Source organism: Watersipora subatra, chromosome 2, assembly GCF_963576615.1.
Source record: "Watersipora subatra chromosome 2, tzWatSuba1.1, whole genome shotgun sequence".
Taxonomy (NCBI): Eukaryota; Metazoa; Bryozoa; class Gymnolaemata; order Cheilostomatida; family Watersiporidae; genus Watersipora; species Watersipora subatra.
This window is the reverse complement of record NC_088709.1, coordinates 2153742-2177684: the sequence shown is the minus strand read 5'-3', so window position 1 is coordinate 2177684 and position 23943 is coordinate 2153742. Positions and strand designations below refer to the sequence as shown.

Here is a 23943-nt window from a genome sequence, read left to right as displayed (position 1 = left end):
CTTTTTACAAACTTACCATTTTGTTTCTCGATTATGTTTTACTCAGTTTCTCTTCTGATTCTCAACTGCTGTCGTGCTGTCTTAACTTTCGTGGCTTCTCTAAATACTCAGATCGTACTCACTAAGTCTCTGTTCAGTTTCAACAGAAACTAGTAAAACTGCGCAGTGTTTTCATAATTTCTGGAGACAATTGCTTCTCTAATATATTTCTGGAGACAATCGCTTCTCTAATATATTTCTGGAGACAATCGCTTCTCTAATATATTTCTGGAGACAATTGCTTCTCTAATATATTTCTGGAGACAATCGCTTCTCTAATATATTTCTGGAGACAATCGCTTCTCTAATATATTTCTGGAGACAATCGCTTTTCTAATATATTTCTGGAGACAATCGCTTCTCTAATATATTTCTGGAGACAATCGCTTCTCTAATATATTTCTGGAGAGAATCGCTTCTCTAATATATTTCTGGAGACAATCGCTTCTCTAATATATTTCTGGAGACAATCGCTTCTCTAATATATTTCTGGAGACAATCGCTTCTCTAATATATTTCTGGAGACAATCGCTTCTCTAATATATTTCTGGAGACAATCGCTTCTCTAATATATTTCTGGAGACAATCGCTTCTCTAATATATTTCTGGAGACAATCGCTTCTCTAATATATTTCTGGAGAGAATTGCTTCTCTAATATATTTCTGGAGACAATCGCTTCTCTAATATATTTCTGGAGACAATCGCTTCTCTAATATATTTCTGGAGACAATCGCTTCTCTAATATATTTCTGGAGACAATCGCTTCTCTAATATATTTCTGGAGACAATTGCTTCTCTAATATATTTCTGGAGACAATTGATTCTCTAATATATTTCTGGAGACAATCGCTTCTCTAATATATTTCTGGAGACAATCGCTTCTCTAATATATTTCTGGAGACAATCGCTTCTCTAATATATTTCTGGAGAGAATTGCTTCTCTAATATATTTCTGGAGACAATCGCTTCTCTAATATATTTCTGGAGACAATCGCTTCTCTAATATATTTCTGGAGACAATTGCTTCTCTAATATATTTCTGGAGACAATCGCTTCTCTAATATATTTCTGGAGACAATCGCTTCTCTAATATATTTCTGGAGACAATTGCTTCTCTAATATATTTCTGGAGACAATCGCTTCTCTAATATATTTCTGGAGACAATCGCTTCTCTAATATATTTCTGGAGACAATCGCTTTTCTAATATATTTCTGGAGACAATCGCTTCTCTAATATATTTCTGGAGACAATCGCTTCTCTAATATATTTCTGGAGAGAATCGCTTCTCTAATATATTTCTGGAGACAATCGCTTCTCTAATATATTTCTGGAGACAATCGCTTCTCTAATATATTTCTGGAGACAATCGCTTCTCTAATATATTTCTGGAGACAATCGCTTCTCTAATATATTTCTGGAGACAATCGCTTCTCTAATATATTTCTGGAGACAATCGCTTCTCTAATATATTTCTGGAGACAATCGCTTCTCTAATATATTTCTGGAGAGAATTGCTTCTCTAATATATTTCTGGAGACAATCGCTTCTCTAATATATTTCTGGAGACAATCGCTTCTCTAATATATTTCTGGAGACAATCGCTTCTCTAATATATTTCTGGAGACAATCGCTTCTCTAATATATTTCTGGAGACAATTGCTTCTCTAATATATTTCTGGAGACAATTGATTCTCTAATATATTTCTGGAGACAATCGCTTCTCTAATATATTTCTGGAGACAATCGCTTCTCTAATATATTTCTGGAGACAATCGCTTCTCTAATATATTTCTGGAGAGAATTGCTTCTCTAATATATTTCTGGAGACAATCGCTTCTCTAATATATTTCTGGAGACAATCGCTTCTCTAATATATTTCTGGAGACAATCGCTTCTCTAATATATTTCTGGAGACAATCGCTTCTCTAATATATTTCTGGAGAGAATTGCTTCTCTAATATATTTCTGGAGACAATCGCTTCTCTAATATATTTCTGGAGACAATCGCTTCTCTAATATATTTCTGGAGACAATCGCTTCTCTAATATATTTCTGGAGACAATCGCTTCTCTAATATATTTCTGGAGACAATTGCTTCTCTAATATATTTCTGGAGACAATCGCTTCTCTAATATATTTCTGGAGACAATCGCTTCTCTAATATATTTCTGGAGACAATCGCTTCTCTAATATATTTCTGGAGACAATCGCTTCTCTAATATATTTCTGGAGACAATCGCTTCTCTAATATATTTCTGGAGACAATCGCTTCTCTAATATATTTCTGGAGACAATCGCTTCTCTAATATATTTCTGGAGACAATCGCTTCTCTAATATATTTCTGGAGACAATCGCTTCTCTAATATATTTCTGGAGACAATCGCTTCTCTAATATATTTCTGGAGACAATCGCTTCTCTAATATATTTCTGGAGACAATCGCTTCTCTAATATATTTCTGGAGACAATCGCTTCTCTAATATATTTCTGGAGAGAATTGCTTCTCTAATATATTTCTGGAGACAATCGCTTCTCTAATATATTTCTGGAGACAATTGCTTCTCTAATATATTTCTGGAGACAATTGCTTCTCTAATATATTTCTGGAGACAATCGCTTCTCTAATATATTTCTGGAGACAATCGCTTCTCTAATATATTTCTGGAGAGAATTGCTTCTCTAATATATTTCTGGAGACAATCGCTTCTCTAATATATTTCTGGAGACAATCGCTTCTCTAATATATTTCTGGAGACAATCGCTTCTCTAATATATTTCTGGAGACAATCGCTTCTCTAATATATTTCTGGAGACAATTGCTTCTCTAATATATTTCTGGAGACAATCGCTTCTCTAATATATTTCTGGAGACAATCGCTTCTCTAATATATTTCTGGAGACAATTGCTTCTCTAATATATTTCTGGAGACAATCGCTTCTCTAATATATTTCTGGAGACAATCGCTTCTCTAATATATTTCTGGAGACAATTGCTTCTCTAATATATTTCTGGAGACAATTGCTTCTCTAATATATTTCTGGAGACAATCGCTTCTCTAATATATTTCTGGAGACAATCGCTTCTCTAATATATTTCTGGAGACAATTGCTTCTCTAATATATTTCTGGAGACAATCGCTTCTCTAATATATTTCTGGAGACAATCGCTTCTCTAATATATTTCTTACCAAGAGACAGTTTATTTTAAATAGTTGAGCGTAAGATGCTGCAGTTGCTAAGCTGCAACAAATATTACTCTAAAATCTTTCAGGTTTCCGTGTCACTCAGATGTAGAAAGTGTCATCTATTAGATATTAGAGTGGACTTTAAAAAAGGACTCCATACATAGTAATGTATTAAAAAGCAAGTAAATGCTCAAATTAGAGGTGAATGCTAGAACTACAGAGACTAGTTGGAATACAGAATAAATAAAAAAGCGGAACTAGTTGGCTTGCAAGAAACAAACTAGTCAACTGGGCGTCTGGAGGGGGGGGGGGTTTGGAGGCCCACAAGTTCATTTCACTTTAGAAAGTTATGCACAAAAAATGATGCCCGCGTGTGTCTACAGGCTTATCTAGAAGGTCTGAGATTATTCTTGCTATGTAGCGTTTCAATATTGTGTTTAGTAGCTCCATAAAGCTAAATACTAGGAATCTAGGAAGACTTCATGAAATATGTAGAAATATTCCAGTTGTTATCAGTAGGTTACAGTAGCGTTTGTAATCAGCCATTCCATCGAGGTAATAGAAGGTTACTATATAAAATTAATAGCCAGAAAGACTGTTCATTTCCAATAATCATGTATGGTGCGGATGATGACCAGCCTCTCCGCGGAATAACCTTTAAAGATGACATTTCAAAAGAGAAGCAAAAATTCAAAGCTTTCAAGCCATCCCAAGCGTAAAGCGCTAGACTAGAATAATTGGACTGGCTTTTAATTTTGTGGTGTGATTGGTCAGGCAGGGAGCTCAAGTATTCTATAATTGCCTTTGATCATGCAGCTCTCAGCGATATAGTCTTCAGCATTGATCGCATTAGCCAATAGGAAACAACAATCCTTATCTCCAAATCTATTCAGGCGTGAGATGAAAGGGGAAGCCAGCGCTCGTGAAGCCTTACGAACACGCTGAGCCTGTTCATAAACACCAGTCGGCATCCTCTAGTCTACACTCTAAAAGGAGAATGAAGCCATTTCGGACTTGTATAAACACCTAACAATAGCCTGGTATGAGACGAAGATAAGCGCAGAAACATGGGGAACCTGAGACAATACCTATGGCTGGTCTTGCTGCCTATTGTAAGTCATACTTACTTTTTATATTGACAAACTTACCATTTACAATGACAGTTGAAGGGTTGTGCTGATCAGGAAGAGTAAAACCATTAGCACTCTCAATTGTCGTATTATACTGAGGCGTAACTTACCCGTCCCCGCAAGAAAAAGGAGTAATGGGATAGGAATCTCAGGTTACTATTTGGGTTTATTAAAAAATAGCTAAAAAATGTATAATGGAGAAACAGAAACAAATAGAACAACTCGTGTATTATCTGACAAATACTCCTAAATATGTGGAGGCTATGTTTGTACTAGAGCCATACGCATCTGCAGACTTTTAAGAGACACTAAACACTCTTTCCTCCTCACATGTAGGTATACGGAATGTAATTGTTTAGCCTCCAAGCTTGCTTTGGCAAAAGCAGCTGTTTTTTTTATAGAAAAAATTACAGTTTTCATGTTTTTTCAACATTGATATGAATATTCCTACCAAAGTTATTGAATAGTGAAGCGTTAAGGTATATAATATTGTTATACCTGATTGAGATTTAGCCGGTCTCTGGTAGCAAGCCTCACAGCACGCTGTCAGAAAGACATGAGGTATGACATCATGGTATAGGCTCCAGGTATAAGCTGTGCATGAGAGAAGCTGTAACCTACCACCATTGTCATGGGCCACCCAGAGTTGAGCCATATAGCAGACCTCTGACCTCTGACCATGGAACCACTAATTAGGCAAATCTTATAAAGAGCCAGAGAGCTACCAATTTATTTTTAGCAAGCCGCCAGAAGGACATTGTTAGACGTTGTTAGACATTGTGAGCCGCTATTCATTTAATATTGTACTAACTTATCGTTGCTACCATTTTTTGGGTTCAACTGCAAGTCGGTCTGTTAATCACGATTACAAGTGACAAAGGCAACAGGTGCTTGGTGAAACTGGCCCATAACCTAGTGAGCTGTAGTAGGTACTCCTTCCTTTGCTCGCTGGTAGTGAGATGGGGTACTCCCGGTACTCCCTCCGTTGCTAGCATCAATCTTCCTCAACCCAGTAACAATGCTATTCGTTGATATGGTGAATTGTACCAAGAAAATGCTATTTTGATCTTATGCAAGCATTGCAGAGTGTATTCCCATAGCAGCATAGAAATATGCACAGTCTAAGGGGTGTTGTAATTACCTCTATTGTTTGATGTTCTGTCTGTAATGACCGAATGCATAGTAGGCCTACAGGCTGTGGGGTGGTTCTGCTAAAGTACAGGCTGGAATACAGACTGTAGCACAGGCTGGAGCACATTCAGTCAGAAGTGCATTAACCTCTAAGGTCTAAATAAGATGCTGTGTGAAGTCATTCATTATAGAACTCTTTGTGGTCTATTTGAAAGTTATCTTTGGTAACCTATGTGTATTGAGAAAAACTTTGGTGAAAAACTTACAATATTGAAAAATTTGCCTACGGAAAGTTAATGACTGTCCAAACAGACATCATACCTATATGTATGCTGGAGTCAATCCGCGCATATAACTAGCCATGAAGCAGATAGTTTGATTGCTGCTGAGGAACAAGAGAATAGCATTTTTTAAGACGCAGACTGCCTGTATTTTAATGTATTTTATATGTAATCTGCAGCAAAACCCACAAAAAGGTAATAAAATGTCCAGACTACAGAGATGTGATAGTGTTGTATTAGGTTTCATATAGTCTGGGTTTCATATAGTCTGGTTTCAACAGATGGAAGAGCATTTAAAGAAATAAGTCTACTTCTGCAGGACTGCACCTGGCCTCGGCAGTCCTACATGGACCGGCTATGATATAATGGGCACCTAGAAATGCCTCTTATTCCCGTTTTATTGTTGTGACGGGCCTTTGAGTGAAGACCTTCGTCTGCTAAGCTTTGAGTCTTATGTTGGCGAAGTCTGCTTGCGCACACATGATGGGTTTCGCTCATTTGTTTGCTCCCTATTACATAGCGCAGGCTTAATCCATCTAACTGCGGTCTAGTCACGAGCCTTGCAACAAAGCCTTTAGCTGAGCGTGTTCAACTCCTCTCCTCACAGCTATTCTCTTCTATACCCCTTTCAATGCCTTCTATCTATAATGGGAATCTCATTTCTTCCGCTGAGTTGATTCAGAACCGTGAGGCAAGTCTGATTATCTGATCGTGAAAATATCACAGATTAGTTTTTGGCAACAGATTTGCTTGTATGTTATTTGTTGGGCGGTCTCTCAACAGCTGTCAGTGCGCAGGCATTACCGGCCTTCAAATGCACTACTGAAAGAAAACGAACACAGGAATGACACCTGATTATCTAGCAAAACTGAAAGGCCTTTCTCTGAATATTCTTGGATAATTAACAGACTAAATGCATTACCTAATATTGAGGCTTTCTCTTAGCCCCTTTTTCACAAACCAAAACTGCAGAATTGAAGGCTGTAAACTAGGAGAATTATTTCTCACGCTGAAGGTCTCGATTCATGATTCATGATATGGCCCTTCAAGTTAGCCTTTGATCTATGTCTTTATCCACATTGAATAGTAATAGGCCTCCTACTGCAAGAAGTCTGTATGGTGGAGGGGGCACCCTGGATGGATACTAAGAATAACTAGAACTGGTATATATGATAGTCAAGGAACCTATCCACTGTTTTAAATCTAGTGTGTTGTTTTTTCAAAACACCTCCGAGTAACAGAAAAAAACTTGTATTATACTCTGGCAAACTGGTAATTGCTTACTGTATTATTGGCAGCAGCCTCTAACAAACTGCTACGGCTGCCTTCTAATCTTGACTCCATCGTCCTTAATTTATCCGATAACTAAAAATAAAATAAGCTAGAACATTATCATGCAATGGATGGTAATGAAATATAAATGGATGTTAACAAAGGTGCATCTGGCAAGTGACCCACTAGGAGTGGACGCAACATCAATCGAGCTGAATCTCCTCTAGTAGCTGCCCTTTGATGAGTAGTGTCGGATCGCTGGACTGTATCACCTTTCAGAAACAGAGTCCTTTGATAGTCTATACTGTTTATGATTTAACCTCAACTTTATGGTTATGGTGTTTTATTGCCCCATTTAGCCGTGGCTAAGCTAGCTCTTGAGCAGACGGAGATAGCGTTGGCCACTATAGCTGATAGCCCTCATCGAGCACTTTGAAGTCATAAAGCACTTACAGTGTCCAACGACGACGTGCTTGCCAGACCTGTATCACTGAGCTGTTTCAAAAGCTCTTGCTTGCAAGGACACTTGCGTGCTTCTTTCCTTTCTATATTAGCAATAATATAGCGCAAAATAAATGGCCTACAGGGATAGACAATTACAGCATCCAAATAGTTTTAATTGTTTTTAGATTTTGGAGGTTAGTTGCTTAATAAGGTCAGATATGTGGAAGACAATTAAAACATGGAGAATGTCTAAAACATGATGCTGAAACACTGATGTACTTGATCTATCTCTTGCTGAACATTGCTGCCGTAAAACTCGGGCCTGTGTCAATGTCGTCTGACACTGCAGACTTCTCAATATACTTCAGAACGCTAAATATATTTCCTAATATTACTTACTTATTGCAAGGCATATTTCTCTTCAATGTCGGTTCTATTTTAGCGTGTGTACCTTGTAAGAGCAGAGATAAGTGTGGAGACAGAGACTAAGACAGCCGTACCAGCCATACAGACCTGCTCAGAGGGGACCTACTTGAATGGCACTAAATGCAAGCAATGTACACCGTGTGAGGAGAATGAATTTATCGCGAGGGAATGCAACGGCACCCACAATGCTGTTTGCGAGTGTCTTCCTGGTTACTACAAGGACAGCTTGACTAATCAGTGTACGATGTGCACGAAATGTGCAGTCGGATGGGGAGCTTCTCCAACCTGCACGAGAACTCGGAACACAGTTTGTGTAGCTTGCCCAAGAGGGAGCTACAGTAGCGTAGAATCGAGCACAGAGATCTGTCAAAGCTGCACGCATTGTGACAGAAAGGAGCAGGTTGTGCTACAGAAATGCACATCTAAACAAGACACGACCTGTTTCAGTAAGTTGTCATCTGTCGTAAGGTTATTCTTATTGCTCTCAGTGTTTGTCAGTGCCAAAATAGATGGAGGTTTCTAAAACTTACAGCTAACACTCTAGCTCTCTGTAGAAACTGCTTATACGGTGATAAATATGCGCTATAAGGTCAGCTGCCGCTATAAGGTCAGCTGCCGTACTCTTCCGCTCAGGCAGCATCTGACAGCGCACTCATCTTACCACAATCAATTTCTTGTGGCTAGACAAAGTCTTGTGGTCTACTAAACCGTGCTAGCACTACTAGCCTCTTAGTAGTTCAGTAACTCTACAGTACTTACCCTGTATAAGGGTAAGTACTGTAGTAAGTACCAAGGGTATATGAGCACATAGTTTGAAAATAGATTCATGACAGGTGTAAATAAAAATATGGCTAAGTAATTAATATGATTACATCCATCCACAATTAGGAGATATTGTAGCTTCTAGATAGACAAGTACAGCTCTTTCGCATATTTTATATAAAGTTAACCAGCGTTCTAAAGCTCAACAGTAGTAACTACAGAGCACCCTTGAGCTACTATGATCCTGTTGTACGATTCTTTCGGTCTACGATGTAGACACGATGATTTTTCACCCTCTCCATATTAAATATTTTTGGTCATACAATATCAACAAAAATTTTTCTCAAAATTAAAATCTGGCAGTTGGTATACGGAATACATCAGAATCACAAATATGCCGATATGCTCTTAGCCGAAATCTTTCTCACAACGCGTGAAAGAGATACTATGCTTGATCTCTCTCAGTTCGGTGTTATTAGCTATTGTGAAAATGCAACCAGAAACAGATAAGTGATAAAATTTTAGTCGATAAAAAAGTTGAAGTTTTGTAAAATAGTTAAAAATACATACTAAAACTTAGCTTTAAGTGTGTGTGTTTAGTGAGCTAAATGCATTTAAGTCAGATTCAACATTTATGTTATACGTCTGCCTCAAAGGTAAGAACACCCTATGGTACATACTGCACATAGTATATTGTAATGTTACATTTTCTTGCAGATCATAACCACTGAATACACTAGAGTTACTGTAGGTAAATATAGTTGCTAAGGTTAGTATATAGTTTTATTACTAATTTTAATATATACGTACATATATAAAATTTTGATGATTTTATCAGGAGGGGTGTTTGCATTAGATATTTACTATGGGTCTCTATACCCCTCTATACAACATTTTCGCCTTACGATTCCAACACAGGAACGAATAGAAATTATATGGCGAGGGTCCAATGTATATAAAAATAGTCTAACATTGGTTCCTTATCTCAGTTTACCTAAGAATGTAGTGCTTTGGTCTGACTGAACCGGACGGGCCTAAGCTAAAACTAGCGGTGAGTCCTGATGCTCTATGAGACCGGTTGCTAATGTCGCTCACAATAGAGTGAGTATTTTATGAGACTCTGCGGGGGACATTCTAGTCAATGCTGGCATTGTGCAAGCTCAGATGTTTCGCGGATAGCTGTTTAGCCACCGAGGACCTTGCATATGGTATGCTCAGTAACTCAATTCATTTGTTTCAACCTTTTGTAATGCTTTGTTTATAAGGTAAATTTCTACGAGCGATTGCCAAAGTGTGATCAGAAAAGCCATGCTACATTAGGCACGAAGGTTTTTCATCGCTTAAAAGCAGTTTGATTTATGTCTGCCTCCGCCTTCTCAACAATAAAATACAATTACATTCACACTCGTTGGTGTTGACAATGCTGAGTGGTGATTAAATGAACGCATTGTTTAGATTTACTATGAGTTTCGTCTTACACGATTGATAAACAATCTATGAATGAAGGAATAACATTAATAATAACATTAATGTATCAACCAATACGGTACTCGGTCCAGAGCCTTTGCCTGTCGGATGTTCACAGATGAAATGAAACCCAAGTGTTTTAGTGCTGTAGAAAGAAAATTCTATATAGCATCAAAAGGCAGTTAGTTAGTACACAATCACAAAAAGTTAAAGGTTGGACAAGTTATCCGCGTGTCCTTACTTTTAGGAAGTGTTTTAAGGGAACTTGGGCTACTGCTAGAGCGAATCAGCAAGTATATGTATTTTGAACTTCCTAAGTAATAATGGGAATTTAAAAAATGAAGTTAATACAAATTCTAATCACATGTCATATTGACCCAAGTTGAGTCGTGAACTTGGTTGAGAGCACCTGTTTGAGCTGTCATGCGTCAGACTCCGTACTGGGATAGAGCTAATGCTAGATATAGAAGTTTTACTATAGAGCAAGAGGCGAATACTATTTAATGTATGAAGGTACAAAAGTAGATAGATATACTATTAGACCATCTTATTACTATATTTGTGAAGCATCTGCCGAGTAGGTAGGATATCGAAGTATTGGGTCACATGATCAGATTACGACTTGCCGATTAGACCAGGCCGAAACAAAACTGTAAAGTAGCGAGCATCTATATTTGATACAGGTCTTCAGTAAAACCCTAAGTGTTTGTCATAAACTAGTGCTACGATAAGTTTATATTGAGCTTTTTATTGGCCTTTCAATTCACGTGAGAACATCACGTGACAAGACAATAACCAAATTTCATGACTACGTCAGAGAAATAAAGAGATTCCAATCTACGGCGGCTTTTCGTTTTTGAGCTTTTAAGAGCTTGTAATCACAATTCCATATATTTTGCACCTACAACACAACGGGGCAAGACATGGTGAATCTTTTGATACCAAATAACTGTAATGTGAATTTTGTTGCAAGTCAACCTTTAAAGCCTTATGGAAGGGATTTTAGCGAATAGCGTATCGGCATCTTTGTTACTTTAACATATCCAGCATACCGACTGCCAAATTTGAAGTTCAAGAGAAATTTTTGTTGATGTCGTATGGCGAAAAAAATGTTGCATTGCGGAGACAAAAGAATATAGTGTTCCACATTGTAAGGCAAAAAAAATCAAATAACAGGGACATCGTAACCTGGCAGCACCCTGTATATTACATTGTAACCTGGCAGCACCCTGTATATTACATTGTAACCTGGCTGCACACTGTATATTACATTGTAACCTAGTGGCACCCTGTATATTACATTGTAATCTGGTTGCACACTGTATATTACATTGTAACCTAGTGGCACCCTGTATATTACATTGTAATCTGGTTGCACACTGTATATTACATTGTAATCTGGTTGCACACTGTATATTACATTGTAACCTGGCGGCACCCTGTATATTACATTGTAATCTGGTTGCACACTGTATATTACATTGTAACCTGGCTGCACACTGTATATTACATTGTAACCTGGTGGCACCCTGTATATTACATTGTAATCTGGTTGCACACTGTATATTACATTGTAACCTGGCTGCACACTGTATATTACATTGTAACCTGGTGGCACCCTGTATATTACATTGTAACCTGGGGGCACACTGTATATTACATTGTAATCTGGTTGCACACTGTATATTACATTGTAACCTGGCGGCACCCTGTATATTACATTGTAATCTGGTTGCACACTGTATATTACATTGTAACCTAGTGGCACCCTGTATATTACATTGTAATCTGGTTGCACACTGTATATTACATTGTAATCTGGTTGCACACTGTATATTACATTGTAACCTGGCGGCACCCTGTATATTACATTGTAATCTGGTTGCACACTGTATATTACATTGTAACCTGGCTGCACACTGTATATTACATTGTAACCTGGTGGCACCCTGTATATTACATTGTAATCTGGTTGCACACTGTATATTACATTGTAACCTGGCTGCACACTGTATATTACATTGTAACCTGGTGGCACCCTGTATATTACATTGTAACCTGGGGGCACACTGTATATTACATGTAACCTAGTGGCACCCTGTATATTACATTTTAACCTGGCTGCACACTGTATATCACATGAAGATAAGGTAAAGTAGGTCTGGTACTTGGCATGATGTGCGAACTCTAAACTAAACCATTATAAAACGCGCCTTTGAATATCTTGAGCTTTTCTACTTTTAAACATGTATAATATAATAAGGCATATTTGCTTATTGAGTCTTTACTTTCTGTCCAGAAATGCTGACGATGCTTTAAGCATGACTTTTAAACTTTGCGGACAATTTGAAGAAACAAATATAATCATTAGAATAATAATATTCTAAAAAGTCATAAAATAATGATGAATCTTGGTACTAGATGATACTACTAAGTACCAGCAGTCTTGGTACTAGATGATACTACTAAGTACCAGCAGTCTTGGTACTAGATGATACTACTAAGTACCAGCAGTCTTGGTACTAGATGATACTACTAAGGTTACAGCAGTCTTGGTACTAGATGATACTACTAAGTACCAGCAGTCTTGGTACTAGATGATACTACTAAGGTTACAGCAGTCTTGGTACTAGATGATACTACTAAGGTTACAGCAGTCTTGGTACTAGATGATACTACTAAGTACCAGCAGTCTTGGTACTAGATGATACTACTAAGGTTACAGCAGTCTTGGTACTAGATGATACTACTAAGTACCAGCAGGCTCAGCACTGCTCAGATAGCTCTCTGCTGAGAGCTGAAATAGTTGATTCTTTTTGAAGTTTGAGTTGTTCTGAATCGTGCTTCTACCAGCAAGAAGGTTACAGCAGTCTTTGGAGAGCATATCAATGTAGGCTTGTATAGATGAACTATAACCTTTCTACCTTCAGATACTCAGCTCGTATCTCCAATCCCGTCTGACCATCTACATGTATTACATTCCTAATTCCCCAAATAAACCACTACATCATATACCAGACACAAACACCTTGTCAATCTACATTATAGCACAGCGTTATGCAAAAAGAACAGTTTCTTCCAATATGCATAATTTTAGTTTACTCTTTCTTATTTTGTGTCTCATGATCTAATATATTTTGAACAGCTTTGACCAGTTATCTGTCTATCTATCTTTCTATGCAGCTATGTCTCTGTTGTAGAGGTTACAAGAAAGATATCAACCGTCCAAGATGCCCTGACAACCACAGTATGCATTGGAGAGGAATGTAGTGGCTCCAAAGCATACGACTATCTCTATACAGCTCCTCTGTATTGCGCTGGACTAGGTGAGTCTGACTAGCCTCTGTATGTATGCCGCATGTACACTATAATGCATATTGTATGTACATCATAGTGTCTCTCGAGTTTGGGCACATTTCATCAGGCAGATCGTATATTGAAGATGTCGTTCATTCACAAGTTCATCGTATCGCGGTGAACAGTAGTTCTCTAATGCATATGAAGTGTAGGACGAGTCAGAGCTAAAAGCTACCCTAATTAATGTGATGTCACTATACTTTCTATATGAAATCAACTTGCACTAATAATTTGATGAATTATTACCAATCAGAAATACAAAAATGACAGAACATTAGAAATATTAAAAGCATTTATGTGTTTAATAATGTTTTTGTTTCTTGGGACTGAGCTAAGGCTAAGCTGTCCATCTCTAATGATTTAGTTGATAGTCTTTATATGCTTCAACTGTGAGCTGGCTCTACCTGAGCAAGGATGTTTTTACATAATCAGCACACCATCAAACCATTGCTTTTTCAAAACACAAGCTCCTTCGCCGACATTCTTTCATAAGATCGCTGCACAGGCCCACCATCACTGAGAAGAACAGCAGTGAGTGTCACCTAGTATAGCACAGGGTCTGTTTTTATGTGGAAAATTGCTCCGATGTTAGCATTGGTAGAGCTCTTACTACAGTAAGTGATGCAACAATCTTGTAACCATTTAGCCTTTCAACATTAGAGTCAAGAGGGTGTCACAACAGGTGATTTTGCCTGCTACCAAATAAAATATTGGAGTCATGAATTCCATAAAAAGTGTCAAACGTATTAAAATACAAGTGATGTTATAGAACTCATCGTATTGCTGACAGATCACTACCTCAAAGTTGACAGCAGAGAGGGAGTTTAATGAAATAAACATTATAGCAGATGAGCACTGTCGAGAGATACAGAGAATAAATACAATACAACTGTATCATAGTGGAAGCTGAAGAGAACTAATAAACTCACCATGAAGTGATTTCCTAGAATCTGTATTGTGTTACCACAAAATGTTTGTGCATCATTTTTACGGAGAGGCTTTTGAACCCTTTTGAGCCCGAATCCCCCAACACGAGAATTAAAGATAAAATACAGTTTTCATTAAACAATAAACGCTCTAAAATAAAACAAACCTGTATAATGGCCAAATCAAACAAAAATAATGTTTTTCGTTTACATAAAAATATTTGGGTATTCTCACAAACACAAAATAATTGTTTATAGAAATAATCATTCTTGCACCAGCAACAGGGGCAATCCATACATCCAAAACAAGAAGGGGGGGCAGGGGGGAGGGGAAGGAGGTAGGCAGATGTGAGCGGCTATAGAGTCCCATGCACTTGGCTAATGGTTCCTCTGATGCCAACATCTGGGAGGATCAGAGTAGTCCCGGCACTTGTAAAGCTCGATAGTTTCATTCATCTCTGATAAATATCTTTTTAGGTTCAATTGCCTTTCATCTAAGTGTGACTTGAGATGTGTTTTAGTAGCGCGCTCAGTGATTAATGACTACCGTGGGTCTTTCCTATGGCCATTTTTCAATGCTTTGATGGAATCAACAACAAGCTACCCCAAACTTACTCATTTGTTCATGTCTGAAGACACGAACAAATGAGTAAGTTTGGGGTAGCTTGTTGTTGATTCCATCAAAGCATTGAAAAATGGCCATAGGAAAGAAGACTGAAGTCTGAAAAGGAAAGAAGTCTGAAGACGTCTACAAAGATGCTGCCTCAGGCTGGTGCTGCCTCTGGCTAGTGCTGCCTCTGGCTGGCCAACCCTGCTGACTAAATGCTAAAAGCCTGTCTTTAGTTAGCCTCTAGTTTTCTTAGTCTAAAACTTAAACAAGTCAGGGGTGATGATAGCAGTGCATTATGGGGTTTTTGTTATATTTTGTTTCTGCTGCGTTCTCATGCAGCTAACAAGCATTACAATAAAAACGATAATTATGTTAAAGTGCCGAATCTGTTCACAACTGCGAGACACGTCTACACGTATAGTTGCTGTGTAAACTTGTTATTTCCAAAGTTCTGGTTTCAACCACCTTGAAAATGAAATGGTGCAAAAATAGAAAGCAACCATAGATATTCTCTTGACAAATGGGAGAGGCTAAAAGCTAAAAATTAAAATAAAAAGTAACTAAGCCTGAGAATGCCGTATATTTTCTTGCCTTAACGAGTCATAAGGTAACCCTCTCATATTCTGCAGGGGCAGTGATTCTCGGGCTCATCGCATACGTGGTGTTCAGATGCAGACACAACAAGAAACCTTCACAGATGACATCTAACGGCTTCACACAGCCTTCAAGTTATAAAATTGAGCAACAGTTGCCAGCCTATAGGGATATGTCCTTTCAGCCACCTGTTCAACCTGTCATCTACTTACAAGATGGAGGAAAAACTAGTAAGTCGAGCGCATGACAACTTTTTGAAACAGATCTGCGAGCTCATGTGATGAGAAGGGCTAAGGAGTGCTTTAATTTGATAACCACGTTACAGAGAGTTCACATCTGCCATAAGCTACTTCCCAAATTGTGAAATATCTGTTTCTGCGGACAAGTCGTTTGATATCGAATATCACCTGTCAGTTGCTTGCAAATGTGTGTGATCGCACTCTCATCTGTCCTGTAGCACCTGACACACTTGTTACCTAATGTAAAAGGCTTCTGGATAAGTGCCAGATGTCTTAGCAATTCATTCTTTGTGTAACGTTTGTACTTACCATGACTCGTTACATACATCTGTGCAAATACGCGTGATAGCGTATCGTATACATAAAATTACACATTTTAGAATCTTATTGCATTGGCAACGTTGTGTTTTAGTTACAGTAACCATGGCAACCAGCTATGCTCAGTTGCCATCACAGGTTCGGAAAAATGTTGCTCGAAGTTTATCGATAGGTGGCAGTTGGCTAGACCTCGCTCATCAATTAGGTAAGAGGGTTCTTTAATTCGTATGCATAGAATTGTACATTACAAATACTATAAAACTATATATTATTACATGTGCGAAACACAAGCTAGGCATATGCAACAGCCAAATGTGAAAGCTAGGTAGAGAAAGAGAAATCTCCTGTGAAGACGTGCTCATAACAAACAGCATGAAACAGAGTCAAATCCGGAGACGTAATATCTCCGTAACCGAGAGAACCATGTTGAGTTGTGCGTTTAGTTATCTCGAGGAACAATGGCTAACACACCAGTGTATTAGATCCTTAGCTTTCCCCTTGCCGCTTGGCTTGAGGAGAGATCAATGCTTTGATCATGGGAGCGTGTTACTAGAATAGCTAAGTTTTTTGTACATTAGGAAACAGTTGTTTGTGTCTTGAGTGCAGCTCGCTTTGATATAAATACATCTGACGAGAGGCTCTGCGGTATTGAAAGCCTTGAGTCATGTGCTTTTCACTTGGCCAAGGGGTGGATCCCTGCTATACGCCTGGGTAGGGTCGAGCGATGTTTGTATCGTACTTTTATGTTCATTATTAAGAAGCTGAATGCACCAGGCTCTTAAATTTGCTCCAAGGAAATTGCTCTTTATCTATCTCGGCGAAAGCTTCCCGGTTTTATGATCTTTTTCCATCAATAAAAGCAGAGATTCACATAAAAAGCAATTATCATCATTGAATCAGATTGCTGAGGGGTTTTTCACAAGTGCTCTGACGCCAGTCTCTGTCTGTCTTGCTCGAGCAATTCTTCAGAGAGATTCACCATTTCTCAAGGGAACATCAAAGAAGGAAAGCATTAATCAACTTAGCATAGCGAACTTTTCATCTTTGACCAGTTATAGCATTTGGACTTCTGATGGGAGGCTTTGACATTTGACAAAAAATGCATTGCTTTCATCGCAACCACATGTTTTATAAAATGTGTCAACATGGCTAATAGTGTATGTGAATTAGCCTTTTTGATCTTTGTGGTGAGCCTTCGCAACACCTTCATAAATCACATGATAGGGACTCTCTCTGCACTAAGGTCATAGCCAAAGCCTATGATATCTGTTACATCGCCTGCAACTTGTAACTACGGCAGCCTCCTCAGTAGTTTACTACGGCATGTTCACTTTCCTTTACAATGGTCATTGCAGTAGTCTGCGCGCATATAAGCTGGTAGTCGATTGAATTTTACTCCAAACTGGAACAGTCGATTATTTGAATCAATTTTTGATTGAGCCGATAAACGTTCAAAATTCAATAAACATTCAAAACTCGGTTTACTCGTGCCATTCCTTTACATCAACCAATCGGAAAGTTCTCCAATACCCAGCTAGCGTGGTTTCATTCACTTACGAGAAATAAGCAGTTTCACTTTTAAACACATTTGGCAGCATAATTAATGATCTAAGGAATGTTATACAAAGTGGCAGAAATTTCACGAGATGTCTTTAGATCGTCATTAAATATTCTAATTACAAATAATCTTGAATAATAACGGTTTCTTGATGAGCAGAGTTATGTAAACACGCTAAATGCTACAGGAAATTGCTTATGGTTTGTTGTTGATAGGTTAACTCGCCATGTACTTGATGTACTTGAAGCTACCGACCTTAATGACTTCAAAAGTCTACGAATCGGTTGTAATGGACAAAGCTTAAAAACTTAAACAAATGTTGAAACTTGGTAAATTCACAGCTACAAGTATTACTATTTGTCTTATTTAAAAAAGATAAATGTTTGTTAGAAATATTTTATTGCGCTCTTGCGCTATTTTATCGCAACACCGCGTTATTAGACAACATTCAAATAAATTTGTTTCTTGGATTGAACAGAAACTGTAACTGATAATAAAAATTAAATAAAAACGATGTGTGTCACTTACACTATGAACTGAAGTGATAATTTATACAGCACTTCAAGTGATATAGATGTCTGCTAAAATTTAGCAGCAGATCATTTGCTAGTGTACGCATAGCTTTGATTATGTGTATACTAAGAGTTGCTTTTGCTAAACAGGAATATATATATATTTACTCATGTTACAAACTATGAATATATATATAAATATATATATATTTATATATATATTTATATATAAATATATATATTTATATATATATTTATATATATAGTTCAATGAATAATTCAGATTAATTAAAAAGATTTAGATCACTAACCATCATAAAAGAACATGAGTCAAAATATCAAGTTATTGCATATACATGTAGGTAAATGGGTCATGATCTCGAAACCATGGTTAAGTCGGGTGTGTGGGATTTGAAGTTATCTACACTAACAGAAGGAGAAAATTCTCAGTTATTTTGCAAAAACAATTTTGATTCTAGCTTAATTACAGCAGATTTTATGGTCAAGAAACTGAATGCACGTTCACCATTAGTGCGAAAACATATTTCTGAGAAAACTGGTGTTAAAGTTTGAGAAACGAAAACCAATGCACAATTTTGTTTACATTTCAAAACGTCATAGCAACCAATATCAAGAAGATGTAATATTTATCTAGATTTTTGTATTGATATACAAAAAATTATGCTGAATTTAAAAACCTAAACAGATTTTGGCTGGCTGTCATAGAAATAGCTGTATATCTATCAGAAAATGTATTACTTATTGTTAATCTTGCAGATATTAAAAACGACTTGGCAGTACCGCGATATTGGACACAGCCGTAGTATCACCAACAAAACCTTTAAACAAATAATAACAGTAACATATTGAACACCATCGAACACTATATACTTCGATCTTATAAATACTCTAATCTTGTAAATTCGAATAGTTGTTGTTATAATTAAATCTCATAATAATCATATAAAATTGAATAATTATTCTTATATTTAAATATTACAATAATCTTATAAGAATTGTTAGGACAATATCATCGTCAGTCCCTTTACTTTTACTGCTTTTGGCATTAGATTGGAATACCAAAGTACTCATTAAAATTCTCCAAAGTGTTTGAGTTATCTTTAAAATCGGCAAAAAAGAATCGATTACTTTTATCATTTTTAAGTACTTCCTGTTTAGCATAGCAACAGTTTTAGGGGGTTTTTCTGAAGGTTGGAAACTTCTATTGGCCAAATGGACTTCAGATTCAGAACGATCACTTTTTGATTGGTCTTGATGCACGTGTTGCAAAAATCGTTACCAATATTATAAATTCAGTTAGTGCAAATTCAAAGTCGGATAACTCAACTTCGCGATTTGCGACTTAATCATGGTTTCTGAGATCGCAGTTGTGAGTTTCTCAGATTCTACAAGTATTAAGCTCGCAGAGAAAAGATGGGCATACAACTCCCAGAGGGAATATTAATTTTTGGTACTGTGAAGTGCTGAAAAAACCAGCCCAAGTGTAAAAGCTTCATACAGGGTAAAACACTTTGCTATCTGATTTCACCTAAGTTTAACATTTTAGGTTTCACTCCAAGTCAGATCTCACAGATTCAACAGAAAGCTGAAGAAAATGACAAGAGATCTTCGGTTGGAGCAATATTGATGGCTGAATGGATGAGGAGGCCGTACAGCTCAGTAGGAATAATGCTACACGGCCTTGCTAGTATAAACAGGCTCGATCTAGTAGCACTTATACAAAACAGCAATAGTATGAAAGGCTCTGAAATAGTCTAGTTGTCTGCTCTCTGCAGCTTCTGCTCATTGTTACATATGTTGTTTTTCGACATTATGATTTTCATTGTTTTTAATATTAATTTTTAAACGCGTGTCTTTATAAAAGTCACCACTTTTGTACTTTGTTTGTTATATAAATAAAATTAAATTTAAGAGCATAAGTTTTAAAACTGAATAAAATGAATACAAAAAACAACTGTAAAAAGCATAGTAGACGACAGAAAGTTGTAACATTTCATAATCAATACACAGCAGTCTATATTTTAAGAACTGTCAATTACAATGTGCTCTTTTAACCGAAACTTAGTGACAGTGATATGGCTTACTCAGTAGCTATGATACCATGTTACTCTGAAACTGATAAATATTATAAAAAAGCAAGATGTTTGAAGAAATTGTCTCTTGCAGCGAATTATAAATGCAGCATGCACCAGGTCTATAGCACAAAAGCATTGCTGTTGTTACTGAAGTTGTCTACTCAGTTGTCTTTAAAGATGACAACTCTTGGTTCTTCAAAGCCATGGCTCACTTCACATAAAACCTGTTCACTCCCTAGTGTTATATGACGAGACTAATCAAAGATGTAGCAGTTGTGTGAGAATGTTTCACATGCAAACTTTAAGTCTTAATGTCTAAAGAATTACTGCATAGAATGTATTTTCTAAAGGAAATTGAATATTTTGTTAAATCGACTGGGAGTATAACACAACATGATGTGACATGAAATATCAAACTAATGTGCAGCTGCAGTGATGTAAGAGCCTGATGGATGCTGTAAACAGATATCTCAACTCTAAACACGTTTATCTTGCCAATAGCAATCCGCTATTTCCTATCTAAATGAACACTATAACACATTGATTTACATGAAGTAACTGAACAATAAAGCTTTGGTTATACCAATTATAGTGGGAGCCTGCATGTAATGAAATGCATTATTAACACAGTAATTTTTTTCTCAACAACATACATGTACATGTATCAGGAAAGATAAAATAAGCCTTGAAAAGCTAGATGCATATTGGATAGCCCACAAACATATCCCAGACTAGTTAAACATTTAATGATGCAAGAAAGACAAGCAAGTTTCAAGGGAAGCATACCGTTTCCTAGGAAGATGGTAAATCATTATAACATTCTTACAATAGAGTTGTTGGTGAGTGTCATAATCTGACAATGTACTGCCACTGCTATCAAGGAAACAGTATTTCCTTGATTCCCTTGAAACAAAGGTCCTAACTTGAAAACCAAAAACAATGATGTAAAAAGTACTTCTTTGCACAAAGAAGACCGTGTCAGCCACAGTACAACCAGGAAATTTCACTGGCAAACTTTGCACTAACAAGATGTGCAATATATTCAACCATATCAGAGAGATTTTTACCTGCACCCAATGTGTATTGTTACATGTATTTTATGCGTTCAATCAGTTTTTACAACTGTTTATTCGACCCATCATGTTTGATTTAAATACAACTACAATGTAATATAATTTTAAAACATTGGTATATAAATCGCACTTGCCAAAAAGTGCTCACATTGCATTGCACAAACATATCATAACAAGTTGATTAAAATATCATATATGTATGAATAACTTCTGAATGGCATTGATAATCATCAGCAAAATGACGTATTTCGTTACATGTGAACAGAAAGGAAAAAAGTGAACGGGTAAAGTAAAAAGATAGGCATCAGTGCATCTACTCGACTTGTGGCTCACCTGAGAATCTGTTTGAATATTCTAGAATAAAAAAATACATTGCAACTGACCAGCAAAGTTTTTCTAGTAAAAGAGGATAGCCTGTCTCAAGAACGTTCTGATGGCTAACAAAATAATAAGAAAATCTACAGATGGGAGCATCTGATCTTGCCGCTACCCTTCCCTTGAGACCAAACATTGGTCCGTGGGTCAAGGCATCATGGTGGTCATACATACAAAATATCTATCTTGTGACACTCTATGGATAACTGAGCTGAGGGCTGCTGCTGAGTCACTTTAAAATAGCTGTAGCTTAGACACTGTAGGTTTTAGACATCCCCATTCATTCATAACATTAGTCCCTTTTCCAAGGTTACCAATGACATGGCCTAGCAGGTGAAATGCAAGTGTAGCAAGCCTACCCAATTATTCAATCAAGACAAGGTAAGCAAATAAATATTGTGCATGAAGCTGATTCTGACTAGAGCAACTTGTCCTTCTGATAAGACCTAGTAACCACCAAACGAACAAGTCACCAGATACAGAACAGCGATCAGTAAAAGTGTACAAGTGAAAGAAAGCCACCATAAACATGACTGTCTCTAACTATTGTTCATAAGAATACTTCAAAATCCAGCGAGCTATTGATTGATCAGGTGGACTGATAACCATGACATGGAATAGCAGGTGATAAAAGGTTACAAGAAAAATACAAGTTTCTTGAAGTTGAATCAACTGAACTGTCATGCTTACAATGTGACTGCTCCAATTCTCAACTGAACCTGTGTAAAGGAACCAACTGGGTTTCTCTACTTGCTCCACAAGGAAACAAACCACTCCAGTGCAAGACAATGAATATATATTTCATAGTAAATATATATGAGTACAGTTCAAGATGCCACGAACACACAGTAAATATATATGAGTACAGTTCAAGATGCAATGAACATACAGTAAATATATATGAGTACAGTTCAAGATGCCACGAACACACAGTAAATATATATGAGTACAGTTCAAGATGCAATGAACATACAGTAAATATATATGAGTACAGTTCAAGATGCAATGAACACACAGTAAATATATATGAGTACAGTTCAAGATGCAATGAACATATATATGAGTACTGTACAGTAAACTGAACAAACAGTAAATCGCACATTGAGAGGCTTTTAGGCGCTCTGCCTTCCTTTGCTCATCTGGGCTCGTTATATATGCTTTAAGCTGCGTCTCTTCAAACTTGCCTGGTGATGCGTACGTGACTCGGCTTCATTGATATAAGCCATGTGTCTGAATTTCGCTGAGCATAGCTTTGAATAACCCAGCCGTCGTTGTCCTTACTAGCCGAGATGGTCTCAGGCGTGCTGACCTTGGTTCTGTCCGCCGAACTGGCTACAGCTGTGTCAATTGTACTCAGCTGACTGGCTAGTTTGTGATCGCTCAGCTGATCGCGTATGTAGCTAGTTGTTGACCTTTTAGCAGGAACACTCGGTGACAGTGTCCTGCTGTCTTCCACCATACAATACCCATACATCTTATCAGTCTAATGATTCGTCCGCAGGAGAATGCCCAGCTGAACACATGGTCAATGTTGCCGGCTTCTTGCGCTAGTCTTTTCATGTCTTAGTCTGCCCACAGTCGATAAACTGAAATCAGAGTGCCAACCAGGTGTGATTTGACATGGGTTTCGCTGTTATTAGATACAGAGTTGCTCATGGAGGCAGCCTGGCCAAGACGCTCTCCTTCCTTGCTGTTGGAGGACCCACTGCCTCGAGCGAGTCTGTCGTGCCCATGCTCAGACACACAGGCTCCTCGTTCAAGTCTAGGAGGCCTCCCAAGCATTCTTCTCCTGTTGGAAATGGGGGATTGGGATCGGCCATTATGGCAGATAGCCACGCCCACTATCCATATCTGTCTGGCTGCTGAATGGTCCGAGCTGGCCGGGTCATTCCTCACCTGATTTCTTCCAGAGCTCTTTCTGCTATGCTTCTAGTTCTTTACCAAACTCCAGGTTGCTCGTAGCCTCAGATTGGCCATCTCTAGTTCGGTTTTCAGCTCGGCTTCTGCTTCCCTTCTTCTGGCTCTGGCCCTCTTCATATTAGGGCCCTTGCAAGGCTTAATGGTGGTTAGTGCTCATCCAAGCTCCTCCAGACAGGCAAAATACATTTCTATAAGATAAGTTCTAGTAGACACGTGTGGTTGGGC

General features: G+C 37.6%; 1 protein-coding gene across 1 annotated transcript; it reads left to right on the top strand.

The window, feature by feature from the left end:
• Positions 1-4167: 4167 nt before the first annotated feature.
• LOC137387639 (tumor necrosis factor receptor superfamily member 16-like) lies at positions 4168-20193 on the top strand. Its single transcript, XM_068074120.1, has 6 exons — positions 4168-4339; positions 7928-8357; positions 13341-13466; positions 15663-15857; positions 16279-16389; positions 19822-20193. Exons 1-6 carry the CDS (start codon positions 4295-4297, stop codon positions 20031-20033), a joined length of 1119 nt encoding a protein of 372 aa, XP_067930221.1. The 5' UTR covers positions 4168-4294; the 3' UTR covers positions 20034-20193.
• Positions 20194-23943: the final 3750 nt, after the last annotated feature.